General features: G+C 41.3%; 1 protein-coding gene across 1 annotated transcript in view; it reads left to right on the top strand.

Annotated features, from left to right (window-relative positions):
• Positions 1 to 27990, top strand: part of IL1RAPL1 (interleukin 1 receptor accessory protein like 1) — a 587524-nt gene that overhangs the window by 532326 nt on the left and 27208 nt on the right. Inside the window, exon 7 of the mRNA XM_018563512.1 lies at positions 968 to 1113. Within this exon, the coding sequence (XP_018419014.1) occupies positions 968 to 1113 (146 nt within the window). The remainder of the gene's footprint in view (positions 1 to 967; positions 1114 to 27990) is intronic.

Here is a 27990-nt window from a genome sequence, read left to right as displayed (position 1 = left end):
GGGGGCAGAATGGGGTTGTCAGTTTGAGCATGTTTCATGTTACATCATGAATATGGGTGCAACATGAAACATGGTCACATGGTCAGAAAGGTAAACACCGGCTGGGTCATATTTTTTTCATTCAGCCTTACAGACTGAGCAAAAACAATTACAGAAACCTTCATCCAAGCTAACATTGAGGCTGAATGAATCTTTTGATGTTGTTTCACTGTATTCGGACAGAGGTTCTGGCCTCTCAAAACACCCACACAGTGCTTGCAAATTTTCTGTGAGTACCTAGCTTTAGCCTTTGAGAGAAAATAAATAATAAATATCATTTGTATTCATTATATGTATAGTCAAAAATATGTTTTATTTTGGGAAGGGTTTGAGTCCCTGTAATTGAATGTTTTGGTGTCTGTGTTCCATTGGGGAGATTATCTGCACTTCCTGTCCCAAAGAAGCAATGAAAGTTAGAAAAACATTACTACAAGGTGAGGGGAATTCCTTCTTAGACAGGTGTCACTGGAACAGATGCCCCATTGAAATATTTACTGTCACTTCTTGTTCTAGAGACAACCATTTTTGATTTCCCATCACTTTTTGTTTCTGTGACAATATTTACCAGGACAAATGGAGATGGTGAATCAAGTTTTGGCTATAGATATACCTTAAACCAGTCACATAGACATATAGACTTTATATCATCTTTCTATGTATAAAGTAATCACCTTTGTACTGTTATAGATTGCTTAGTAAATGTTTCAGAAGAAAGGCAACCCGTAACAATCTATGAATCTTATTTACCAAAACTCACCCATTAAACAAACAAGCAGTAAATATGAAACATGGATAATAAAATGTAATCAACAGGCTTGCACCAATGATTTACTTTATTTACTGCTATTTTAAGGACTGGATGTCATTTACAAATTGTGAAACTGTAACGAATACAGCACACACATCTTGTTTCTGTTTTCTTTTTAAGAGTTCTTAGGAAACATCTTGGAGAGCAAGAAGTATCGATCTCATTAATATTTGATTCAGTTCAAGATTCTGACTTAGGAAATTACTCCTGTTATGTTGAGAATGGTAATGGACGACACCATGCTAGTGTACTCCTCCACAAAAGGGGTAAGAGTTCTCAGTGTTATTATTATTATTATTATTATGACTGTTTTATTTGACTCAATCAATTTTCAGGAATATGTTACTGCTACTAGTGTCCCCATTGTGCTTGTGTCCTAATTTTCTAAAGAAGATAGACAAGGGCTGGTTGAAATTGCTATGAAGAAAATTAGTACCTTTCTCTAGTGATATTTTAACTGATCTGGTAAAGCTCACATTCTTGTTACATTCAACGATACATTCTTACATTCAACTATAATGTGACATGTCCCATAATTGCTAACCACGGTAGCAAAAGTGTGTTTATTAAAAGAAGGAGCAACTTTAAAAAAAAAACATGTTCTGTGTTGATGTAACACGTGTGGGTATTTATTATTACAACAAGCATTTGCAAGGGGCAGCATATAATATCTAACAAACACTTTTACTTTTAGTTCAGGCCCAATGGCTAGAGAGTAGACATCTCCGTAATAGAGATGGCTACAACAATGAAATTCAAATACTGTAAACCCATTCAATTCAAGACCAAGCCAAAAAAACAATAAAAACTGTATGACTTTACGTTTACCATTAACCTCCCTGGCGGTATTCCCGAGCCACACTTGGGATTGCGCAAAAGTGTCACTTACCTTGTCCCTGCGGTGTCCTCTGCTGTGTTCACCCGGCCGATGCCGGAATTCGGCTTTCAGTTTCGTTTTCGGGCGTCACAGCGCGGGGCGGAGCCGGTATTTATGATTTCGTGTTTCAAACTTTATCATACCCGGGATGTCTACTGGACTCTGTTTGGACAGATTTAGGCGAGTTATTCCTAAGATTTACTAAGAATTACATGCCTACAATATAAAACAAATTGCCATGAAAAACAATGTACCACTTTGGCATGCTAAAATCCTGCATAATCATACCGCCAGGGAGGTTAATTAAAAATCAGTGTTCAGACCTCAAGTTCTAGGAAACTATAAGATCTTTAGCATGTGCTTCTTGAAGTAATAATACATTTGATGAAAAAGCTAAGAATGCATACTTGTCTGAGTACTACATCTCCCATAGGGCGGGAACAATGTTAGTTTACTATTGGCTATTGCAAATTGAAATAGCCAATAGCAATGTCCCAATGCTTTTCAAATGGGAAAATTCTCTTTTTTTTCTAGTCTGACATCGATTGTGTCAAAATAAAGAAAAAAAGACACATCAGTGTTTCTCTCATGGGCGGCCGGGAGCAGGAGGCTCCCAGAGCGCCCGGGAGAGGTTTTTTTTCATTTTTTTTTTACATCATCAGAGCCGTCGGACAATAGAAAACTATTGGGCGGAGCTAGCTATCACTGCTAGCTCCGCACAATCGTTTTCTATTTACTTTTTTTACTTTATTCACTCTTTTTCTGTTCTGCTCGGTCCCTCACTGCTGTTCTGCATTTTTAAGAATAGCCCGCACAGCAGTGAGAAGCCTGCCGGAGGTTCGGCTCACCTGATCCAGATGTTGGATTGGCTGAGTCAAACTCCTTCTGCACTTCGGGTCGGCCGAACATGCAGAGCATGTTCGGCCGACCCGAAGACACTCGAAGCAAGCCGATGTACGGCTGAAAACAGCCGTACCAGCCTGAAGTGAATAGCCGAACAGTGTTCGGCTCACTTCACTTCAGATCGGTCATTCACTCAGCTGCCCTCGGCAGCTTGGTGAATAGACCCCTTAGGTTTTCTACCTCTACCACTGCAAGACTGAGGCAGGGGGGAAGGGAGGTCGCGGGCTCGCAGGGACAAGGTAAGTGTCACTTTTCTCTGCAGCCCCGAGTCTGGTTCGGGGTTACTGCTCCTGGTATGGAAAATTCACCCCGAGCCAGACTCGGGAATACCGCCAGGGAGGTTAAGTGTTCAATACCAATAGGAAATGTTGGTGCTTTTTACAGGGTGACAATTCCTGTTCATTTGAAAAAGAGCAGGAATGCCTACACAATATTATGGGGTCTATTCACAAAGCTGCCGAAGGATCTAGCCGTAGCTTCGGCTGATCCTTCGCTAGCTTCGGCCCCAGGACCCCTTCAGTTCAGTAGAACCGAAGGACTGCTGTGCGGGCTATTCACTATAGCCCGTACAGCTCCCGCAGTCGCCCGAGCGTATGTCTCGGCTCGACTGAGCCGAGGTGAAAGACAAAGCTGGCCGAACTGCCTGCTACTTACAGCTGGGCGGAGCCAGCCGTCATCTCACGGCTGGCTCCGGCCACTTGCAGAGACAGATCAGTGTGCCCTGGTTACCACTCCGGGAGTCTCCCGCTATTAGATAGCGGCTCCCAGCCGCCTGGGAGAGAAACACTTTCCCTGCTCTGTTGTTTTTTTGTTTTTTTTGTTGCTATCTGCCATCATTTCAGGGGGCTGCTCTCTCCCCCTGCATTAAAATGAGAGCTTAGCAGAGTCGGAGGTGATATGAAAGCCGACTCTGCTGAGCTCGCATGGTACTGACAATTCAGCGTCCCCTGGTTACTTGGCTATTTAGGGGACGCTGATCTTTTTTTTTCTACTTTTTTCTACTTTTTCTATTCTGCTCGGGACCACAGAGGTTCCAAGCAGAATAGCCGGCGGCATTCGGCTATTCACTCACTGCTGTTCGGCATCTATGAGAATAGGCCAAACAGCAGCGAGAAGAACTCCTTCTGTACTTCGGGTTGGCCAAACATGCTGAGCATGTCCGGCCAACCCGAAGCAAGCCGTAAATCAGCCGTACAAGCCTGAAGTGAATAGCCAAACAGCGTTCGGCTCACTTCAATTTGGGTCGGTTATTCACACGGCTGCCCTCGGCAGCTTTGTGAATAACCCCCTATATTTTAGAAAGGAGAAACTGAGGAGACAGGATGTGAACACTGCGGTCACGGAAATCATAGCTGCCGTTACTGAAATCATTATGAACTTTCCATATGGCCCAACCTAAACAGAGCGGGCTTGGAAAGAGGATTGAGTGGGTAAATCGTTTTTTTTAGCTGTGTGTGGAATTTGTAATTCATATATTCAAGACTTTTGTTTTCAGAAAAGCAGTAAGGGTTAGCCTGGAACACAGATGGTATGCTTACGTATTACATGTTATACAGTTGTTTGAGACCATACCCAGTTAAGTTCAAGCACCTGTAAATTTTTCTAGCTATATCAAGCTATACAGTATATGCAAATGTTAGGAAAAAGATTTGCAAACCTTATTTCACGCACATAAACATATGTAGAAAGGAGCCTAGATATTTGCTTGTTTCCTTTAAAGTTGACCACACTCCAAAATAAACTATGCCCTGGGCTTACGTTGGGAATTAAAGTGGACCTAAATGTAAAAATGGAAGGTTAACTGTGCCTAAGTAGTATACTGAACAATTTACCAGATGAACAGCACTTCCTGTGGCTATGCACTCCTGTGCTTACAGTCTCATAGCTTTGCAGTGTAAGCTCATCTAAGGCACTGCTTCTTCTCATTTCTATTCTTATGAGAGTTAGAGGGTTATTCACTATAGAGCCGAAGAATCCAGGATAGCTTCGGGCTATTCACTATAGCTCGTACAGCAGTCGAAGGCAGCCAAGTCTCTGAGCTGAGCCGAACGCATATGCTCCAGCTTGGCTGAGCAGTAGCGACAGCCGAAGCAGGGAGAAAGGTCGGCCAAAGTCGACTGTCCTCCCGGCAAAAGATAACAACTGGGCAGAGCCAGCCATGATGTCACAGATGGCTTCGTCATGTTGTACTGTAATGAAAGATCAGCGTCCTCAAATGACATGGGGACACTGATCTGTCATTAAACAACAACAACTGGGTGGAGCTGGCCTTGACATCACTGCCGGCTCCACCCAGTAGTTTTCATTTGCCTGGGACCTGCTGGAAGACTCTGGCAGGTGCTGGACAAAAGTAAACAGTTGAGTGAAGCTAGTGGTGATGTCAATTGTTTATATTTTCCCGGCATGACCGAAGGCAGACGATATATGGCTGATTTTAGCCGATGTACAGCTGAAATCAGGGAGACTGAGCTGAAGTAAATAGCCAAACGACGCTCAATTCACTTTGACTCGGTTATTCACTCAGCTGCTTTCGGTAGCTTTGTGAATAACCCCCTTAGAGTGGGACTTAGTGATGTCAATACTTGTCTGCTAACTTTGTCTTTGCTGGAGAGAAATCTGTACCTATAGTGCAAGGATCTCCCTGCTTCTGTTTTGTATCATGTGGATCTGTGCTTTCTGCTGCTTCATGAATCTTACCATTAATCAAGGGGGGGCAGCTCTGACACAAGGAAGAAGATCCCTACTCCTCTGCCAAGATGGTCCCCACCTTACAGAGACACTATGCAGAACAAGACATGGTAAATCAGTTATGGAGAAAAGATCAGCTGCAGGAAGTCTGCAGGACATACTGGTGACTAGTCCATTGACATTGCTTGCCTTTTTTGGGCCTCTTTAAGAACTGCTGTGCAAGTTGAGCAAGAATTTACTTTCTTGAAAGCACACAACCTTCTCAATAACTTGAAACTAGTTTGTATTTCACATGTTTGGAAATGTCAAGGGAGAATATGTACAGTACACAGAATCAGCAGCATAGCAAGGAAGACAATTTTGCTAAAAGTACTAACTGCAATGTTATTGCTTAAAAATATACTTGTTTAAAAGACATGTAAACAATATTATTAGAATAATTTAACCCTTTATTAAAATAATTTAACCCTTTATAAGTATTTATGTTTTGTGCTGTAAAATTTTTAATTTATTCATTCATTAAATACAATTTAAATGTATTTTTTCCAGCTTTGCTACCTTGAGTTTATTTTTCAACTGTGGACAAAACATAGCATTCATCATTCATGCTATTGAGACGAAATGTGTAATATTTTGTGAATACACAGTAAGGTGCCTTTTTTAGATCCACACACGTAAAATGACAGCACATCAATTAGAGCTATTTAATTATCCTAAGAAGATGGCCATACAAAACACAATTAAGCCAACAGAGGAGCTTGATTTGTATTCTTATGAATATGCTTGTAGTAAGCATAATGCAGTATTTTCTGGTCTTTGGACATATTACAGCCCCTGGGAATTACTGTATTTCCCACTTGAGCTCTTCATGTTTATTTGTCTGCAATTGTATTACATCTAATCGAACCAAAACAACTCCTGAAAAGGTTAGATGTTAATGGGTATACATAATTAATTCTGATTCCAAATTACTGCAAAATGTACATGTATCCCAGAATGGCATGTAATCATTTGTTCTATTATTCATATTTTAAGTTATCCTCTGTAGAGTACAGTTGTCGTATTGCATTCCTATGATATATATCTGCATGCATTTCCGAAAAAAAGTTATTCTAGGTCATGCTGATTTTGGAAGTGCAAAATGTTAATAATAAACCCCACTAAGAATAGGAGTTATTTTACTATGGTGATTTTTAAATAATTTCTTGAATTTATATAAATTGTATGGAAGAAACACAATAATACATGTTCGGGTGACACTACCAGGACCAGGGGGACAGCCGGCGGGAAATTCAAAAGTGCAAACATGACATTTACACAGAATACACACAATACAATGTAATCTGCTATAATTACATATATTTATCAAACTATTTCAATTCAATTTTGTCCCTAGAGCTTTGTCCACTGCCCTGCCTGCACTTTTCCTGTACTCTATTGAATGTGGTACGGATCAGGCAGCGCCCCCAGAATTCCCATTTACTGCACCATTTTTTTATTATTATATTATAGTTTTTATATTATAATTTATGATTTCTTGTTTCAAACTTTATCATACCCGGGATGTCTACTGGACTCTTGTTTGGACAGATTTAGTGAGTTATTCCTAAGATTTACAGGTCTACAATATAAAGCAACAAATTGCCATGAAAAACAATGTACCGCTTTGGCATGCTAAAATCCTGCATAATCATACCGCCAGAGAGGTTAAAGAGATTTTCCCTTTCAGAAAGGTTTTCTGCACAGGCATCTTGAGAAGTTATTGTATCATTCTTTAGGTGGGACATTGTACATTGCTCATACAGTTTCCTATACATTTGGTTACAAGTGTCCCATTTTAATGTCATAATACAAAAATACATTTACAATCCAGCTTTCATTTCTCAGTGAAATTGAGCTGCTGAAAGCTGTTTAAATAAGATTATTATTATTTTGTCTCTGTTGCTTTTTGTGCTATGTGTTATAGTAGAAGCATATTTGTGTGTCATATCACCCCAAAAGAAAACAAAAAAAATTAAAGTAATAAATATCTGCACCGTGCAGCCTGCTTTCAAATACTGTATATTACTTTGTGTGAATAATATCTCTTCTTGCAAAGTGACCTCACTGTACCTCGTTGTTCTACAAGTGTAATGCTTTAATGAACATTCCGTGTTCCCTTGATTCTGACAACTACTTCATTGAGCTGAAAAATTAACAATGACAGCTGCAAATACTATGTAATTTCATTATATCAGCTAGCAGTAAAGTGGTACCATACCACTGGATGTTTTTCTTTTTATCACCATGGTAACAATCTCTTTTTTAAATGTTTCTTTTGTTCAAATATACATCAATTGTACTATTTTTATTTTACTGTTCAGACCATAAGTTTTATTAAACCCATAATTGTTCACAAGTCAGAAAACTCAAATTATTTTAATTAGGGCATGTAGCCTTTCTAAGCAGTTACTATGAGTATAGTATTACCATGTAAAAAATGGGAATAATTACATGATGATGTTTTCTATGTTATATAGTTAAAAAGTACATGTGCATCCATTATTTGGGCTGCAAAACTATTGGACAAAAAGCATGAGAGAGGTTTGGAATTTAGAGATGGGCTGCTGTGTTTGACAGAATGTGCTGTCCAGTGTTAGTGTCGGAGGGCTCTTTGGTCTAAAAATAATATATGGAGATTAACCACAGGGTTTAAATCTGAAATCAGCCATGCTGAGACAGACTGGTTGCTAGGGGAGGGACTCCTATAGATACAAAATATGTATCCATGGCAGCAGCTCTCTTAGCAACCTCTCCCTCTTAGCACAACTCTCAGATAATTGTTCTTCAGTGAAAGAAAAAAAGTGCTAATGATTTTTCTATTGTGCATTTCTTTTTCTATTGTCGATTATGTATCAGTATCAAGAAAATTGAAAAAAAAAACTGCTCCCACTTAATGATTTTTGTAAAGACTTTTAATGCTTACCTGTCCCACCTGCTGCACTGCCAATCTTTACTCATAAAGAGCTACTGATGAGAAAGAAGCTTTGGCATCCATCACACTTTTGGATGCACCAGATGCTTGATCATTCCGTGTAGGGGGCCTACATGCTGCGGTTCCTAGGGGGCCTACATGCTGCGGTTCCAACTGCCAACTGTCCTGTAGTGAAGTGTGTTGAATGCAGAAGATTCTTTAGCAGCAGTAACTCTTTAAGAGAGCAAGGATCAGCAATTCTGGTGTCACGGTCTGGGGACCGGGGCACTAGGGGAATGTGAGCTCCGGGGTTTGAGGAGTTGGTATGAGTTACAGACAGGAGGGATATCTGGGATGTTGGTAACAGAGAGAGAGGAACTAATGGTCTGTGCGTTCTCAGGACACACTAGAGGCGCAGAATCTAAGAAGGGCCAGGTATGCGATAGAGCCTCTAGTGGTGAGGATGATTGGCTGCTGGACACCTTCCAGGTTGCAGCCCTCTAGCGCACCCACACAGACGCAAATGACTAGTCGAAGCATCGGGGAACTGGATACAAACAACAGGTAGGGAAGAAACTTTTAACCAAGAGGAGGAAGAAAGGAACAGTGGCACACAATGAGAGAAAGAGAAAGTCACAAGCAAAAGGTGCAAAACGCACAGCAGAACAGGAGAGTATACTGAAGAGGGTAGCTAAACAAGGATACTCAGGAAGGGTAAGTAGCTTAGAGGCACACCTAGGCACAGGAAGGTGTAATGTACAAAAGTAAGCAGGAGATGTGCATTGCACGTGCATACAGAGAAGCAGGATAACAGAGGGAAAAGTACATAAAGAAGCACAAAGGGATGTATGCACACAGGGGGTGTGCAGACAAGGATGAATTCAACACAGCCACAAGGTAAGAGAGGAGCACAGAAATAAAGGGGTGACAGCAAAGCAAAGGAAGATACACTGGAAGGTAAGTGACGGAATTGAAGTACAAGAAAGCAAGTAAATAGGAGGAAGCAAACAGACAAAGGCTGGTGAGGGAAAACACAGTAGAAGTGAGGCAATGAAGCCAAAGGCACAAGGATCTAGTAGCAAGCGCAGGGAATAAGATCCCTGGGATAGAGCCACAAGGGGTACGGAACAAGGCATAAGACTTGTTGCTCGCACCAAGAGCAACATGTGAGGAAGTCCTAAATAGGGGTGGAGGAGAGCAGATTGGCTGCAGCCTTGTGGGACACCCTAGGCTGACAGCCCAGAACCAGGGAGCAAAGCGAAAATCTGGCACGGATTTCCAGATATTGTGACAGCTGGCAGCATTTTTTCTATTTTCTTCAGGTAAGGACAGGGTCCCTACAAGATAATCTAATCAGCAATTACAGGAAAAAAGGAGCAAAACACCAACAATTCTAGGCTATTGTAGTTGCAATTATTATGCTGACTCAACTTTAGTATACACAATTAAAATTGTTAGGGTGCACAGTGGCCTAGATCAATCCTTCATTAGAAATTTTTAATAGCATAATATTGTCTATAAAACTTTGAGGGTTTTAATTACATATTTAAATGCTTTTCGAACAATTCGATTCCAAATAAAATAATTTAACTACTTTCTAAAATCAAAAATTATTTGTCTAAAGGGGTTTCTAATTCAATTTATTCTTGCTGTACCTATCCCGCCACTTGTTCTCCCAATCTTTGCCTTTCACCAAAATCTCCACATTCAATATTTCAGGGACTATTAAAGCCTGCTTCTCCCACTGTGTATTTGTTCTATAGTGATATAGGGGCCAGCGGAAGGAGAGGGTGAGAGCGAAACCTCTTCTTTTGCAGGTCTTGATTTTTTTGCAACATTTTAACCAAGCAACAGAGAGTGGTAAAATAACCTACTTCCAAACAGAATTAAGCTGAATGTTAATATGGACTGGTATTACCATGGCAGGGAGTCTACATGCGTAAGGACATCTTGCTACTGGAAAATAAGCCAGTTTGTCTGTTGAGCCAGGCTTCTATTTGTGGGAAGGCGTTGTGCTGCTTTTTTATTTGATATAACTAAATGCATTAAAAAAAAAAGATACCACCTAAACTGGTTAAGTTCAAAGCACCAACTTTATGGGCTGCCTGTTATATGGAATACAAAGAACCCACATTTTTACCATCTGATTTTAAAAGGGCAATGAGTGTCATTTAAAATAAACTTTAATGGCTTTGGAACATATGTGTAATTTTTCATATTTAAACTAAAAAAAAACCCTTACCATGATAAATAAAGAAAATAACCCTTATGACTCCCATGCTTCTCAGTTTTTGAGATGTCTGTGCTTTTTCTTGCATGCTGCCAATCACCTTTTTTATATATTAAACTCCACTCACATTTGATGCTGTTGCCTAATTTGCCTTCTCCAACTCTGACTTGGTAAATTATGTTATAAAAATAATACTTTTACTTTTAAATAGGATTAATTCACGAGATCAATGGATTCTTTGGGCATTTACTGGTTATTCACATCTAACCTGCTGTACTATTAGTCAAACATTCACCACCGTAATAATCAAAAATCACTGTGCTGGGAATGAGTGACTCCCCCCTTTGGTTTTGAGAGATCACTTTCACACCCATTCACAACTAGACCGAGCGCAACTTATCTGCCACACATTAAACATTCACCACCATTCCCTCACACAAGCATTTGTCTGACAAAACATTTCCTGGGTTAATATAAGTATCTAGTATAAGTATTTAAACCAAAACACATATGATAGCAGCATTTCTTTAAACCAGCATTTCCTTTGTCATTAGATTCTTTATCATTTATGCCAACAAATGTAAAAATTAACCTTGGTGTATTTTTAGAAGAGAATTATGTATTGCTGCAGACCATTCTTTTTGCAAGAGTCCTGTCCTGCATCAGCATTTAAGAGAACTAAACAGCATGTCATGTTGCAAGGAGGGTTTATAACAATTTGAAACCAGGTGCAGATCAGAGATAGAATCCTGAAGTGATCGAGATAATTAGAGTTGGATTAGTTCAAAAAGAACACATTTATTACTGATGATATCACTTAATTTTTTTTGTGAAAGCACATGCACTTTATTGTAATTAGCTATCACTTTAGCCATAATGTAGGAGAAAGTCATACTGATAAGGGACACATTTAACTATTGGTTAAAATGACTGTAGAAAATCTAGTTTAAATTGAAGCAATTTATTCAGAAAACAATCTAGTGATGTACTTGGAATCAATATTTCCCTTAATCTGCAGCTGTGCTACCTGAACATTATTAGAAATACTCAGTAACTATTTATTGTAGGTGAAAAGTTTGAAGGTTTTTTTCGTGACAGCACAATTTCTGTGGATTTCTTTTTTGTGACTTTTATTTTTGCAATTATTTTTGAGCATCATAACTAGATTATTACTTAGAAGCTTTGTCTCAGCACATACTTCAGTTCTAATAAATGATCAGTAGTATAATTTGTTTTACACTTCTATTCTTTAGTTCTAGGTTGTTAAAAAACAAAATAAAAAACATTTTCTTGCATAATAAAGCGTTCCCTAGCTCTTAAAGGAAAAGAAGGTATAGTTATTTAATTTTAAAAAAATAATATGTGCATGTAAAAGAGATCAGATAGATGTGAATACACATTTCAGCGTGTGTTATTATATTAAAAACCTTGTATAATTTCTACTTATACTGTGTATGTATGGAGGCTGCCATATTTTTGCAAAGCATACATAGGATTGGTAATCAGGTACAGCGCCATACAATGGTTCTACTTTAGTGCTCCTTCTAAGGCTGGCCATACACATATCAATGTTTTTAATTCAACCCGTGGGCCGAGCGAAAAAAATTGACGTGATTCTTACATCAACACAAACAGCATGTTGATCAAGGAATCGCAGCTATTTGCATTGTATTCTGACAGGTGCTGTCGGCACCTGTCAGAATACCCGATCAGAGCGGGCAGCTCATTGGCTGCTGAAGATTTTCCAGCCAGCTCCTTTGATCAGCTGATCGAGGAATGCCGGCTGAAAGGGAGCCGACAGCCCCACACACTGTGCGAATTTCGGTCGGTTCATTTAATAGAACCTGTTATTCTGTGCCTTTGTCAACTAAGCCTAAGATATTAAATCAATTGATTCTTGTTTATTGAATGTCTTGAAGGAACCCTTAATATAATTTTCATATGTCAGGGAACCATTAATGAAAATGTTTATATTCAATAACAACATTTTTTTAACACGTCCTTGTTCTGTACCACAAATTAATTTTCACTAACAGAGATGAATTTAATCAAATAAAAATAATGGGCAGAAAATAAATGCTGATAGTGAAAATTGTAGTGTGCATTTATATTGTTGGTCAGTGGAGAAATAATCCCTTATATTGGAGTATTATTAAAAAATGACTCCCATTACACTGCTGGTCATTGGTAGAGGTCTCTCCTTGCATTGGTGGTCAGTGGTTAAGGTGTCCCCTTATACTGGTGGTTAGTGGGAGGGGTGCCCTCTTACATTTCTGGGTATTGGGAGAGTTTCCCCTTACAATTGTGGTTAGTGGGAGAGCTGCCCACTTACATTGGTGGTCAGTGTAAAGAATGCCCTGTTACATACATTTACATATATTTGTTGTCAGTGGGAAGAATATAATATGCATTGGTGATCACAGTAGTGTTCCACTGGCAACACATTCATTATAGGGATGGGTGAACTGGGCTCAGCTTGGTTTGCTGGAATTTTGCCGAACCCAGCTGGTAATTGGCAAACTCCAAACATAGCACTCAAAGCCCATGGAAGTCCAGGGGGAGCCAATTCTTGTATTTTTTTTAAAGGCCAATTTGCAAGCTCGTGATAAAAAAAAAGAGCATGGGTAGCTGAGCATTGCCTTGTGGGACCTTTACAAATCCAAAAATAATTGTTTTTAATAACGATAAGCAGGGAGCAGGTCTTGTGGCTTATAAGGCAACATTAAAAATGCACAAATCATTAAAAAATATGCTTATGGGATACCTTAAAGCTGCACCAGTATATTGTGAACCAGTATGATGTACTCCTGCAAAAGTTACATTTAAAATAAAAAACACACCACTAAATGACAAATCCTTCCCTGGACTGCTTCTGTTTGTAAAAAAACAGTGTAAGCCCCCTAAAAATCTATTCCAGAAACTTACTCACTGGATAAGGGTCAAGTATGGCTTTGAGGGGGACTCCAAGCCTTTTTTTCTTAAATGGACAGTACACATTGGGGTCTATTCACTAAGCTGCCGTAGGCAGCCGAGTGAAAGACCGACCTGAAGTGAAGTGAGCTGAACACTGTTCAGCTATTCACTTGAGGCTGGTATGGCTGAAATCAGCTGTATATATCGGGTGGCTTCACATCGGCCGAACATGCTCAGCATGTTCAGCCGACCCGAAGTGCAGGAGGAGTTCGACTCAGCTGATCCAACATCTGGATCAGCTAAGCCGAACCTCCAGCAGGCTACTCGCTGCTGTTCGGTCTATTCCTATAGATACTGAACAGCAGTGAGCGGCATTCGGCACGGCTGTTCTGCTCGGTCCCTCAGAGGGATCGAGCAGAACTGAAAAATAGTTTAAAAAGTTTAAAAAAATAATATTAATGCTGACAGTGAAACTTGTAGTGTGCATTTATATTGCTGGTCAGTGGATAAATAATCCCTTTTATTGGAGTATTATTAAAAACAAGGAGGGACCGAGCAGAACAGAAAAATAGTTGCAAAAGTACAAAAAAATAAATAGAAAACGATTGTGCGGAGCTAGCAATGACAGCTTGCTCTGCCCAACAGTTTTCTGTTGGCCAGCGGTTCTGCTGCCGTCAAACTCCCCCCCTGACCTCCCCCCAATAGAGCAGTAGTTTCGGGAAAGCCCAGAATATGTGGAATAAGGTGCCTCTGGCACCATTGCATCTCCAACAGTTCGGGGAGAGCTTTTGGTTAAGCGTATAGAGAAAGTCTGGTGTATGATACCAATGGTAAATTATTTTGTACTGGTTTTCTCTATAAATCGAGCAAATCGAAGACTTTGCTGCATTCTCCATATACTTTCCCACTGCTTGGGTGAGATCGTAGTTTCCAGGGCACCTTCCCACTTCCACATATAGGGCAAGTCAACCATGCCCGCTACTGGGTTTTCGTTTAAAATGCTGTAGAGAAAGGAAATCATGCCCCTGGAGGAGTGGGGTGCTAAACATTGTGTTTCAAATGGTGTGCAGAAGGGCAATATCAAGTTTTTTTAGATTGATTGAGCAAAGTGTTTAATTTGCAAATACGAGTAAATAGCTCGGGTAGGGAGGTTATGCTTCTCTTTAAGTTGCTCAAATGACTGTAACTCTGTCCAGTAGGTCTCTGAGGTGGAACATACCTCTGGACTGCCACATCTCCACCCACTCCCTAGGTTGTAGCCTAGGATTCAGCAGAAAGGAAGTCAGTGATGATCCAGGCATCGCCAGACCTCTAGTAATTTTAACCTTGTTCCATATTTCTAGCGTAAGCCTTGTGGAGGAGAGCAGAATTTCCCTGCAAACGTGCACCGGGTTGGACCATAAAAGTGCATTGGGGTGGATAGATGATAGCTGCAAACCCTCTATCTTCACCCAGCCCGTGGGGGGATCAAAGCTTGAGAGCGTCGGCACTACTCTTAATTGGGCTGCATGATAATAGTTGAAAAAAAGATGTCAACGCCTGACCCCCCCTGCGGTCGGAGCATAAAGTATCTGTTGTGACACTCGATGTCTCTTCCCATCCCATATGAAGTTTATAACGTCTCTTTGAAGGGATCTGAGGTCGGGCGTTGGGATTCTCACTGGCAGTGTGGTGAAATGATATAACAATTTCGGCAGTAGTGTCATCTTAATTGAAGTTAATCTTCCTGTAAATGACAGTCTCAATGACCTCCACCTCTGCAGCTGAAATCGTAGTGACTGAAAGAGTGGCTTATAATTGGCCGCATAGAGTGAGTGTACATTATTTGTAATGAAAATACCCAAATATTTAATTTCATCACTTTTCCAACTAGAGGGGAACGAGGTTTGCAATGAGGTTAAGGTGGCAGTGGTTACATTAAGCGGGAGCACTTCCGTTTTACCTAGGTTTAGTTTATATCCAGAGACAATGGAGTATCTATGGAGTTCTTCCTTTAAATATGATAGAGACCTTTGTGGGGATGTTATAGAGAGTATGACATCATCCGCAAATAATGCCAGTTTAAATTGTTGTGATCCTATCTGTATCCCTGCATATATCAGGGGACTTGCGTATGCGCGCTGCAAGGGGTTCAATACAAAGAGCGTATAAAAGGGGGGACAGAGGGCACCACTGTCTGGTACCATTGCGTATCTGGAAGAGTGCAGAGGTTGCTGTGTGTAATTTTATGGACGCTGATGGAGTGAAATATAGAGCTTGAACCGCTCAGGGCAGAGGGGCCTCTAATCCCTATGTGTGACAAAGTTGCATGTAGGAATGGCCAGCTGAGTCTATCAAACGCTTTTTCGGCGTCTAAACTAATTAACAGTGCCTCAAGCTTTTCTTTGTTGATAATATCTACCAGGTCTACAAGTCTGTGGGTATTATCCCCTGCTTGACGGTTAAGCACAAAGTCCACTTGGTCGTTATGGATAAGTGTCGGTAACAGCCGAGCTAGGCGGTTCGCTAAGGTTTTCGTAAAGGATCTTAAAGTCCAAGTTGAGGAGGGCAATGGGTCTATAGTTCGTACATAGTTTACCATCTTTGTCTGGCTTGGGAAACACCGTTATGTGGGATGACAGAAACGACGATGGTATTGCCTCTCCATGGAGAAAACAGTTAAGCATATCTGTCATATGTGAGAGAAGGGCATCTGTGAACGTCTTATAGTATGAGTATGAGAAACCGTCTGGGCCTGGTGATTTACCTATAGGGAGGGCTCGGATAATATTTTGAAGTTCTTCTGGAGTAATGTCCGCATTTAAGGCACCCAATGCTTCGTTTGTAATTTCCGGCATATATCACTCCACCAGGTAATTCTGGACACGAGATGTCAGTTGCCCGTCTGTTGGTGTAAAAGCTGAGCCTGTTAAATTGTAGAGATCATTATAGTAGTCTCTAAATACTTTAGCGATTACATCTGGGTGGTATTGTAAGGTGCCTCCCGCTTCTCTAATTGCCATCAGCCCCCTGCTGCTAGCTTCTTCACGCAACTTACAGGTCAACAGGGTATGTGCCTTGTCTCCCCTTTCATAGTACCTCTGCCTCAAGTATGTCATAGACTTCTCTACCTTATGGGTCATTAGGTGACGTAACCGAGTTCTAGTCTTGATCAGTGCATGGAGGAGAGTTTTGGAAGGTGCCAACGCTAAGCGTTGTTCTAATTGTACTATCTCCTCCTTCAAATGTATTATGGTGGCCTGCCTATCCTTTTTAAGTTTAGACGCTAATGCAATGACCCCTAATCGTGGCATTATGGGCCTCCCACAGCATCGATGTTTGTGAGACCGTGCCATTGTTTAGTTCGAAGTATGAATCAATTGCTTTCAATATGTCTTCCCGAGGAACCTCATCTTTTATTAAACTTTTGTTTAACCGCCAGTGGCAGTTTTTGATCCGAGTAGGTTCTAAGCGAAGAGTCAGTTATATCGGTGCGTGGTCTGACCACAAGATTACCCCTATGTCTGCTGAAATCAAGTTCCTTAGTACTGGTGTGTTCACTGGAAAGTAATCAAGTCTAGTGTGAGTGTGGTGTACCGGGGAATAGAAGGTGTAGCGTTTCTCCGAGGGGTGAAGCACACGCCATGAATCCAGTAAGGAATGTCGTCTTAACAGGCGACGGAAGTGTCGTGAGTTATATTCCGTCCCCTTCGGAGCCTGCCTTCCCAAGGAACCCAAGTGGTCTGTGGTGACAGAAAGCGGTAAGTTAAAGTCCCCCCCCCCCCCCAATAATAAGGTAGGTATGTTCCAGGTTGGTGAGTTTGGTCAGGAGTTAAGTGAGGAAACGGATCTGTCCTGAGTTTGGGGCATAGACATTACAAAGTGTAGTTGGTATATCCTGCCACACACCATGTAAGACTACATCTTCCCCCTTTATCCGTATGGACCGTATTGGGTAAGAATAAGCAGGTGTCTTTAAGCAATATTGCTACCCCTGCTTTCTTCTTATTCTGGGAGGCATAGTATACTCTGGGGTATAAAGAGAGTAAAAACTTAAAAGGTATTTTGCGGGGTAAAGTGCGTCTCTTGTAAAAAGAGTACGTCCTGATTAGCGCTCTTCAGTTCCCGATAGGCTAAGCTGCATTTAAAGGGAGAGTTTAATCCCTTAACATTAAGGGAGAACAGTTTGATAGCAGTGGGATCCATTGTGATGTGTGTGTTGGGAGCGGCTTCCAAAATGAAGGGCCATTGTGCATGTACAACCCTCAGAGAAAGGTCTGTTGCATCTGGCGAAGTCAAGTCAAGGAAGTCAAGGAAGAGCAGAGAAGAGAGAAATTGAGTCAATCTATAAATGAAATAAACAACATTAGAAAGAGCCATTGAAATGACTAACCATTGGAGGCGGGTAGCCTCATTGACTATACAAGCATAAACAATGTTTAAACAAACTCCTTGTGGTGGGAATATTACCATCTCCTAAGATTATCAGAAAAAATCTGTTAGACTACAGTATATTATATCTCCCACTATGTGATCTAGGTGGGGGGGGGGTGAGGAAGAACCACAAACTAGCGCAATTCTAGCACTGTATACTCTACAGTTTTTTTTTCTGTACAGCAGCATTCGTCTAAGCGTCCGTGCTCGGAACCGCTCTAGAGGAGTGCTAGTGAGGCATAGCCTAACATCCAAAGTAAGGAGACTGGGTGAGTGGTGTGTCTCAAGCCACTGAGCCTGGGCTATATAAGGGAGGTCTCTAGTCTAATTCCCCATTTCCATTTCAGAGGTTAATTCTGTCTCTGCCAGTTATCTATCATGGCGTTGAGCCAGGGTTTCCTTGGCGTCTTGCATGACTACTTGCTGTACAGGGACTTTCTGTGGGTGTGTTTGTTTCAACGTTGCCGCTAGTCGGCGCTGTGGCATTGTAATTGGATGATCAGGCGTGTTACCCAGTGGGAGGGCCCATGATTGTGGGGAGGAGAGTGAGGGGGTGCCCGGGAACGGTACCGGATCCTCCGGGCTCATAAGGATGGCCTCTCCACTACCCCCTGGATGGTCCAGCGCGGGTGCCCTCTGGGATGCTATGTGAGTAGGCGAAGGCCACACTGTGTCTCCCCCCTCCACACCCCATGCACTCACTCCGTCCTCCGAGTCGCCCGCCGAGTATCGGGACCTGTCCCGTTGTGACATCGGGGTTCCCGTCGAGCTTGGAGAGGGCGATTGTGACAGGTCAGAGCCCTCCTGCCTATGCGGTGTGGGAGCTGCAGCCTTCGGCCCTCCACGAGGCGTCTGTTGCTCCGGCGGCGCCATCTTGTGTGGCTTGGTCCCTTGTGAGTCGCTCTGTTCAAAGAACGATTCAATCGTTTTTGACCCTTTTTTTTTAGATTTCTGCATCGGTTGCATCTTTGAGGACCCGCGAGGTCCATGTTTGCCCATGTCGGCGGTGTATAGTGGATGATAGGCTGCTATTTTGTGCGGTGCTGGACGGAGCTCCTAGAAAGCGCACCTGGTTCAGGCGGCCATCAAACCACGCCCCTCCTGCCACCATTTTTGAATGAGTAAGCAGTACATAGTATCCCTTGTTACTTATGTGCAAAACAATCTAAATAGTAAATAAAAACAGTGGACACTGTAGCGGAAGTCCATTATTAAGAAAACTAGACAATGTCCCCTAATGTAGATCTAATGTCAATGACGTTGTAAAGTTATGTAGATCCAGGGTCAATCACAATGAGCCATGCCCCAACAGCCCACTGACACAACTACCCACCACAAAGATGAAGTTGCCCCATTGCTACTACCATCACAAATGCCAATCTCCAGCCAACTGCTGAATGCCAACAAGCAAGCCGGAGATCCTGGGTGAAATCATCATCTGGAATTCCCACCAGCGTGTTTACAATGTGAAACACAACATCAGGAAGCTATCATTTCATAGTAGTAGTGATAAAAGGCTGGGTTTGGGTCAACTATGACTTTGAGCCCAACTCATCCTGTTCACAGCTCATACCTGACTAGTAGTTATTGAGAAGGGTGTCTATTACAAATTGTTAAAAAGATTAAACTATGCATTCACTGTCAGGTGGCAAATCATTACATCAATGCTTGCTGTTTAAGGAACCCCTAGTAACCTCTGAAGGAACCCTGGTTGAGAAATGCTGCACTAGCAGGGAATCTGAATATGAAATATTTTTAGTACAATAATACAAATATGAAAGAGCAAACATGTAAAAATATGAAAGTCACTTTAAGGTAAATCCTGCATTAATAACTCAAAATGCATACTCATCAAAAACACATTATGCTTTCCTTTTAATAAATAAATCCTGGTTTCCAAAACAAAATGTACTGCAGCATAAACTGAATGAAAAATATTTTCCAGAAGCTTATACGACCTGCACTTATATTATGCTGAAATATGTTTTGCATACCTTTATACATGCTGAAATTACAAATATGGCAAAAAAAAACAAAATGTATTTCAGCATTCTGTAGTACTAACCACAGGTAAGGTCTCAGTTACCTAACTACTTCATGGATCATTTTAGAAAAAGGTCTAAAACTGCTTTGGAACATTTCTTCACTTATTTATGCTATATTTTGATGGTAGTTGGTCTGTAATTGGATGCTGGTTGCTACAGGTTAAATAATGTTACTGCCCTTCTTACAACCTGGAATTCTGTCTGTCTTATTAGGTAAGTTATCTTATGTAATTGCATATATTTATCCAGAGGATAAAAAATCGCCATAAATGGCGGTGTTCTTACATTGTATTAGAAATGTGTTTTAAAGAGTTCATTTATTCTTTTTGACTGTCAGGCATTGGTTGGCCCTGTGCATTTCAGTTTAACTTCAATAAAATAGCAGTAGATCAACATACTACACTATGGGGGTCTATTCACGAAGCAGCTGAAGGATCTAGCCGTAGCTTCGGCCGATCCTTCGGCTAACTTCGGCCCCAGGACCCCTTCAGTTCAGCAGAACGGAAAGGCTGCTGTACGGGCTATTCACTATAGCCCGTACAGCTCCTGAACTTGGCCGAGCGGCTCAGACGCGCCGAACGCATATGCGAACGCATATGCCTGAGCCGCGCTGAAAGCCAAAGCTGCTTTTGAAAGCTGGGCGGAGCCAGCCGTGATGTTACGGCTGGCTACGGCCACTTGCGGAGAGATCAGCGTCCCTAGTTACCACCTAACCAGGGACACTGATCTCCAGACAGCAAACTCTCCCGGGCGCTCCGGGAGTCTCCCGCTCCCGGCCGCCAAGAAGAGAAACACTGCTGACTGCTCCGTGTCAGAATAGAAAAAAAAATAAAAACATTTTTGGCCATAGGAATGCATTGGAGACTCCCAGAGTGCACGGGATAGTTTTTTTTCTTTTTTTTATGGCAGCAGAACCGCCGGCCAATAGAATACAGTTGGGCGGAGCTAGCCGTCACTGCCATCACAATCGTTTTCTATTTATTTGTTTCTACTTTTTAAACTATTTTTCTGTTCTGCTCGGTCCCACTGAGGGACCGAACAGAACAGCCGAGCTCCGCACAGCGGCATTCAGCTATTCACTCACTGCTGTTCGGCATCTTTAAGAATAGACCGAACAGCAGCGTGTAGCCGGCCGGAGGGGATGTTGGATCGGCTGAGTCGAACTCCTTCTGCACTTCGGGTCGGCCGAACATGCTGAGCATGTTCGGCCGACCCGAAGCCACCCGATGTATGGCTGATTTCAGCCGATATACGGCTGAAATCAGCTGTACCAGCCTGAAGTGAATAGCTGAACAGCGTTCGGCTCACTTCGCTTTAGGTCGGTCCTTCACTCGGCTGCCTACAGCAGCTTAGTGAATAGACCCCTATATATAATAAAAGTGACATAGGTATGTTATCAATCATTTATCTCATGATCAGTTTGGTAAAAACATTTTCATAAGTGTTTTGCAGACCCCAAAAAATAAGGTGGGCACTCCAACTTTCATTTTGTAAACATAAACATAATTTACAGTATAGCAACTTTTCTCGTCTGATGCAAAATATTTTGATAAGCATACCACTAAAGTGTTGGCCTTTTTTCTGTTTTAAAGTAGTATTAAACTCTCTAACATTTTTCAATCAAGAATAAAGTTCAAACAAATATACATTGCTAAGCAAAGTATTCCTTTACATGTTTGCCCTAGCAATTATGATCATCATGTTTACAAACAGCTGGGTCCAACTGTCTCAGTTCAGCTTCCCTGAAATTCCTGTCCGGTACAAAATCTCGAGACATAGCAATCTCCAGCAGCTCTCCGTCTACTAGCTTGGAGAAGAAAGAAGGGAGGAGGGAGGAGTAAAGAGGGAGAAAGGAGGAGCAGGGGACAGTAGAGTGTCTTGCTTTGTTGTGCTTGTGTGTTTGTGGAGACACACGCTGCTTACTATCACACACAAGGGGTGGTTCCATAGGACCCTGCAAGGGAAAAAAACACACTAAAACAGGATATCAAAGCCAGTGATCGGGGGCCAGCTGATACAGCAGGAAGCTAAAATGTTTAAACATCAAGGAGCGGCATCCTTTGTAGTTGATTTAATCAGCATTTGTAATAGCTTAAAACCATTTGATTTTAATATCAATTTAAATGTTTAAAAAAAGTGCAAACCTCCTATTGATGCCAGTTTAGGTCACACAGAATATGGATCAGAATTCAGACAGGTAGAGGACTGCATGTGTTGGGCTTTCCTTCAATGTTAATACATGACATTTTGCCATCAGGATATCTAAAAATATGATGTGGGAATAAGAAAAGAGTTCATGTGCAGCTTACTTGCACCTTGCTTGAAATATATTGACAAACATTTTCCATTACCTTTGTTTGTAAATATATGCAAGAGAAACCCCAAAGCCTAGGCATGCGTTTCAGCTGTGCCTCATGTACTGTGCCTCTTTTGGATTCAAATCTCTATGCCCTTCTGCTCTCAACAAATGTCCCTCTGTTACATTAGCTGTAAAGACCTGTATACAAATGTACATTTTAAAGTGTATCCAAATATGTTGTTTCTGTAATGCCAGAAAGCTAAATGAAATCATACAAGCAAAGATATCTACATACTTCATGTTGCTGCAGCTGAATTGAAAAAGCATTGTCACTCTTTTCTGTGCAGTCCTAACTACAAACAGCTATGCCAAGGCACGGTATGCTGGTACATTCTATAGTATTAACTGCACTAAAACAACAAAGTTAATAAGCTGCTCGGTGCACTCATCCACTGGATGCGAATACAAAGTGTCTACAGGAAGTGTGCAATATAGGGAGAGAAAACATTAACAAAGAGAAACAGTTTTTTTTCTAATGGCAAAAATAGTGCACTGGAAAAATAAGTACTCTTTTATTGGAGTTTAGTTCTTACTTAAAAAAGGATTTGAACTTTGGAAGCTGTGCCCAAAAAAGGTAGACAGAGGACAAAGGGCTAGCCTGTGAGCTCCCTGCAGATGATCTTTTCTCCAAAACTGACTTTCCTATGTCAATTTTTGTATGTTGCCCCAAAAATGTTCTTAATGTTCCCTAATACATAGCAAATCATCTTTTGAGTCCATGTCCAATTTAACTACCAATAGTGTTTTATTGTTTGCATTGCACTATTTTTTTATTCAGTCTTTTAATCTGTGCATGCTACTTATCAAACATCTTTAAATGCTAATGTAAATAAAACACAGTAGTATAAACATCTCATTGAGTTTAACTGACCACTTTCATTTTTCATGACCCTATTTATTGTGGTTGTGGCAAGAGTGTGTCATTTGTCAAAAAAGGTTGTTAACAATACATTGTTATTTGCCATCTCAAAAAGGTTGGAAGGCGCCTTTGCAACTGTAGTAATAGTTTAATCTTTGAAAGTCTCAACATTAGGACATACATAAAAATTACTACATTTAAAGTGTTATGAGGTTTATACCAAATCTCCATGAACATATATTTATAATTTTTGTAATTAAAAATATTCTATGTTGGATGACTGTTTGGAGTAAGGAAAAAATAGTTTTTACTAGGGTGCACCGATACTTTTCGAGTACCAATGTAGATACTTGGCATTTTCATGAGAACTACCAGGGTTGCAGCGGTTTCAGCTGGGACCTGGCTCTGGTGCTCCACCACTGTCCTGAAATCATTAGTCTGTTTTGTTTTAGAAAAACGGTCACATGACAATAAACAAAAATGTATCAGTACTCATAGTTGTAAGTACTTGGGCAAGTACCAATACTTGTACTCACAAAACTGGTATCGGTGCATCCCTTTATTTATATTTACATAGTTACATAGTTACATAGTTACATAGTATTTGAGGTTGAATAAAGACATAAGTCCATCAAGTCCAACCTATTGCGTGTATGCATTTATGAGCAGGTGTGTGCGTGTTTATGAGTCCATGCGTGATTTTTCTTCTAGCAGTACCTCTACCCCTTTATGTTACGGTCTCCAAGGAACACGTCCAGGAGTTTCTTGAATGATTCAACACTCTTAGCTGAAATCACTTCCTGCGGCAGCGAATTCCAGATCCTAACCGCTCTAACTGTGAAGAACCCCTTGCGCCCTGTATGTTGAAAAACAATTGTCCACCAATTTTTGGTTGTGCCCTCTGGTCTTTGTTATAGAGCTAACCGTAAACAGTTTGTTACTAAGGTTGCTGTCACCCTTAAATAGTTTATACATGAAAATCATGCCCCCCCTTAATCTCCTAACCTCCAACAAGAACATATTTAATTTTAACAACCTTGTTTCATAGTTCAGATCATCGAACCCCTTAATGAGTTTGGTTGCCCTCCTCTGGACTTTTTCCAGCTCAAGGACATCCTTTCTGAGTATCGGTGACCAAAACTGGACCGCATACTCCAGATGTGGCCGAACCAGTGATCTGTAAAGTGGCTCAATTATAGACTTGTCCCTGCAAGACATTCCCTTCTTAATGCAAGACATGCCTCTGCTTGCTTTGTTTACAGCAGCCTGGCACTGCACGCTGTTATTCAATCTGTGGTCTATAATGACCCCCAAATCCTTCTCCGTTTCCGACTTCCCTAGTGGCACACCCATAAGTGTATAGTCAATTTGCCTATTTTTAACTCCAAGGTGCATTACTGTACATTTATCGACATTGAACTTCATCTGCCATACAGTTGCCCATTCCCCGATTCTATCCAGGGCCTCCTGTAATGTTATAATGTCTAAATCTGTGTCTACTAACCTCCCAATTTTCGTATCATCAGCAAACACTGAGACATGACTTCTCACTCCCTCCCCTATATCATTAATAAATAGGTTAAAAAGCATGGGACCCAGCACCAAACCCTGGGGCATGTCACTCATGACCTCCGCCCAGTCTGAGAAGGTGCCATTAACTGATACTCTTTGTGCACGTTCTTGTAGCTAGTTTTCTATCCACGTGCACACTAATTCATCTATGCCCATAGCCCTTAGCTTGTATAACAAGCGTTTATGTGGTACCGTATCAAACGCCTTGGCAAAGTAAAGATATACTACGTCCACCGGCCTCCCCTCATCCAGATCTCTACTTACCTCTTCGTAAAAGGTCAGCAGGTTGGTCTGGCAAGAACGATCCTTCCTAAATCCGTGTTGCACATCACTTATTATACTATGATCCCGGACAAATTCCACAAAGTAGTCCTTAATAATTTCTTCCAACAGTTTACACACTATGCATGTCATACGAACTGGTCTATAGTTCCCTGGTTGGCATTTTGACACTTTTTTGAATATAGGCACCACATTAGCCCTTCTCCTGTCGCTTGGTACTCTACCAGCCATTACGGATTCCTTAAAAATGAGGAACAGTGGTCTTGTTATCTCCTTGTTCAGTTCTTTGAGTACCTTGGCGTGCAGATTATCAGGTCCTAAATGTTTTATTTGCATTTAGTAGTTTAAGCCTATGTTGTATCCCAGTTTCCGTCAACCACTCAGGTGTATTTCTTGTTAAATTTTGTGTTTTATCATGTACATTGAACCCGTCTGTTTCCTTGGTGAATACCGACTAGAAGAAAGTATTTAACGCCTTGGTATCGGTGCATCCCTAGTTTTTACTGTCCCGAGGAATTGATTACATGGGGATTTTGAATGTAATTATGAACCTGTCCAGGCCTGTTAATTGTAAATGGTCAAGACAAGAGACAATAAGATCCACACACACTTCGGAGCCAAGACCCTTTTTCCTCACAATAGGTACATACTTTCTTTTGTATCAAGTCTAAGAGCTTCAAAAGATCCTTGTAGGTGGTAAACAACTAGATTGTTTGCCCTGGTCTGGATAAAATCATGACTTGGGGTTAGCCTCTGGACTCCTGAGCACCGGGAATTTTCCCGCCATAAAATTGAATACCATAGCATTATTAAATATTTGCCTAGAAAGGGGTTGGAAGTTCTAACAAAGAGAATTTGGAAATATCCAATCCCCAGAGAATAATTGTAATCTTATTACATTAAGTATTGGGAGGCCACCAATCGATGGCCCTCAATGCATACTTATGAACACCCAATGCATCCTTATGAACACCAGAGGTATATCAATCGAGAGGTGGGAAGGAAAAAGTTAGTTTTTTATACCACCAGAATGCGGCCCTCATGTGACAATTAATGGTTAAATATTAACAGGTACTCCATCAGCACTTTTCATTTGTCATACATGTGTGTGTATGTATGTATGTATGTATGTATGTACTGTATGTATACAGATGTCTCTGGGTTTTGCATGCCTAAATCTTTTCTTTGTCTTTTGTAGTTAAATAGAGATTGTTGGATCACTGTATTATATATAAGTCTTAATACTATCTACCCATAAATTCCTGTTAATGTGCAGAGCTCAACAATCTCACAATTGAATCTTCATAACCATATACTTGTAAGTGTGAGCGCTTATATAGTGGATCATAGCTTAAACTAGTAATTTGGGTAACAAAAGCCAAAGTAATCAAGAAGTTATCCTAGCACAGCAGAAATGTAGCATGATAAAATAAATGACTAGGTTCACTTATGGCAAGTGAAGACCTGTCATAAATGTGTGTCAGACCCTTAACAAATGTTGTGCCTCATCACTGAAACAGGAACACGAAGCAAATCTCTTGAACTAATGTGAACTTTAAAAATAATGTTTTGATCACAGGAAAACCACCCCACTATGTTTTTCGTTTGAAGCTTCAGAGTGTCAAAATGCTTTCTGTCTCTAAAGTAAAGTAAAATAATTTGATAAAACTGCTTCCTCTTTAAACGCACTTGGGTTTTGTGACAGATGCATACAAGCCAGGAACGACTCTAAATAATGAAGAAAACATGCTAAATAATTAAATCAGATAAACTAATGAAAGTCATATGATTTAATTTTCTAGCACAACATAGGACAGATGACAGTCCCTGCATATTGTAGAAATGCATTCAATGCCAATAATCACAACAGGAACATAGCATATGGTATAATAGTTACATAACCAAGCAACACTTTCTCCCGGAAAGTTTTACTCTGCTCGATAGAGCAGAGTACACCTTTCCCTGCTCTGTTGTCTTTTTTTTTTCTTCTGACATCGGAGCCACCGGCTGCCGTCAGAATAATACAAAAAAAATACAGCATAGGAATTCATAGCTACATTCCTATTGGCTATTTCAATTTGCAATAGCAAACTGGCTTTTGCGCCTGCCCACTGCTGCTGTCAATCAGCAGAGGGGACATAAAGTTCTCCATCAGGTCCCCTTCTTGTGATTGACAGCAGCAGAGGGCAGGTGCAATAGCCAGCTTGCTATTGGATATTGTAAATTGAAATAGCAAATAGGAATCTAGCTATGCATTCCTATGCTGATTTTTTTTCATTTTTTTTTAATTCTGACGGCAGCAGAACCGCCTGGTTCTCACTGTAATGACTGATCAGCGTCCCTGGTTACCGGGTAACCAGGGACGCTTTTCCATCATTAGGATGAAAGCTTAGCAGAGCCGACTTTTTTATATCACCGCCAGCTCTCACAAGCTCTCATTGTAATGACAGCTGGTCCCGGCCCATAGAAAACAGTAGGTCAGAGCTGGCTGTCACTGCTAGCTCTGCCCAATCATTTTCTATTTTCTATTTTCTACTTTTCTAACAGTTTTTCTATTGTGCTCGGTATCACAGAGGTACCAGGCAGAATAGCCGAGCCGAATGCCGCTCACTGCTGTTCGGCATCTATGAGAATAGGCCGAACAGCAGCGAGTAGCCTGCCGGAAGTTCGGCTCAGCCGATCCAGATGTTGGATCGGCTGAGTCGAACTCCTTCTGCACTTCGGGTCGGCCGAACATGCTGAGCATGTTTGGCCGACCCGAAGCCAGTCGCAGCAAGCCGATGTACGGCTGATTTTAGTCGGTGTATGGCTGAAATCAGCCGTACAAGCCTGAAGTGAATAGCCGAGCTTTCGGCTCACTTCACTACGGGTCGGTTATTCACTCTGCTGTCGACGGCAGTTTTGTGAATAGACCCACTGGCGGAACTACCAGGGTCGCAGCGGTCGCAATTGCGACCGGGCCCTGGCGTTCCGCCACTTGGGGGGGGCCCAGCGTGGAAGAAGAGGGCCCCCCCACCAGAGAGTTGCCGCTCCATCCCTGCACAGCCAC

This window comes from Nanorana parkeri, unplaced genomic scaffold (genome assembly GCF_000935625.1).
Source record: "Nanorana parkeri isolate BGI_ZX_2015 unplaced genomic scaffold, ASM93562v1 scaffold668, whole genome shotgun sequence".
NCBI lineage: Eukaryota > Metazoa > Chordata > Amphibia > Anura > Dicroglossidae > Nanorana > Nanorana parkeri.
Note: the sequence above shows the minus strand (reverse complement) of the source record. Positions and strands in the feature narration are given on the sequence as shown.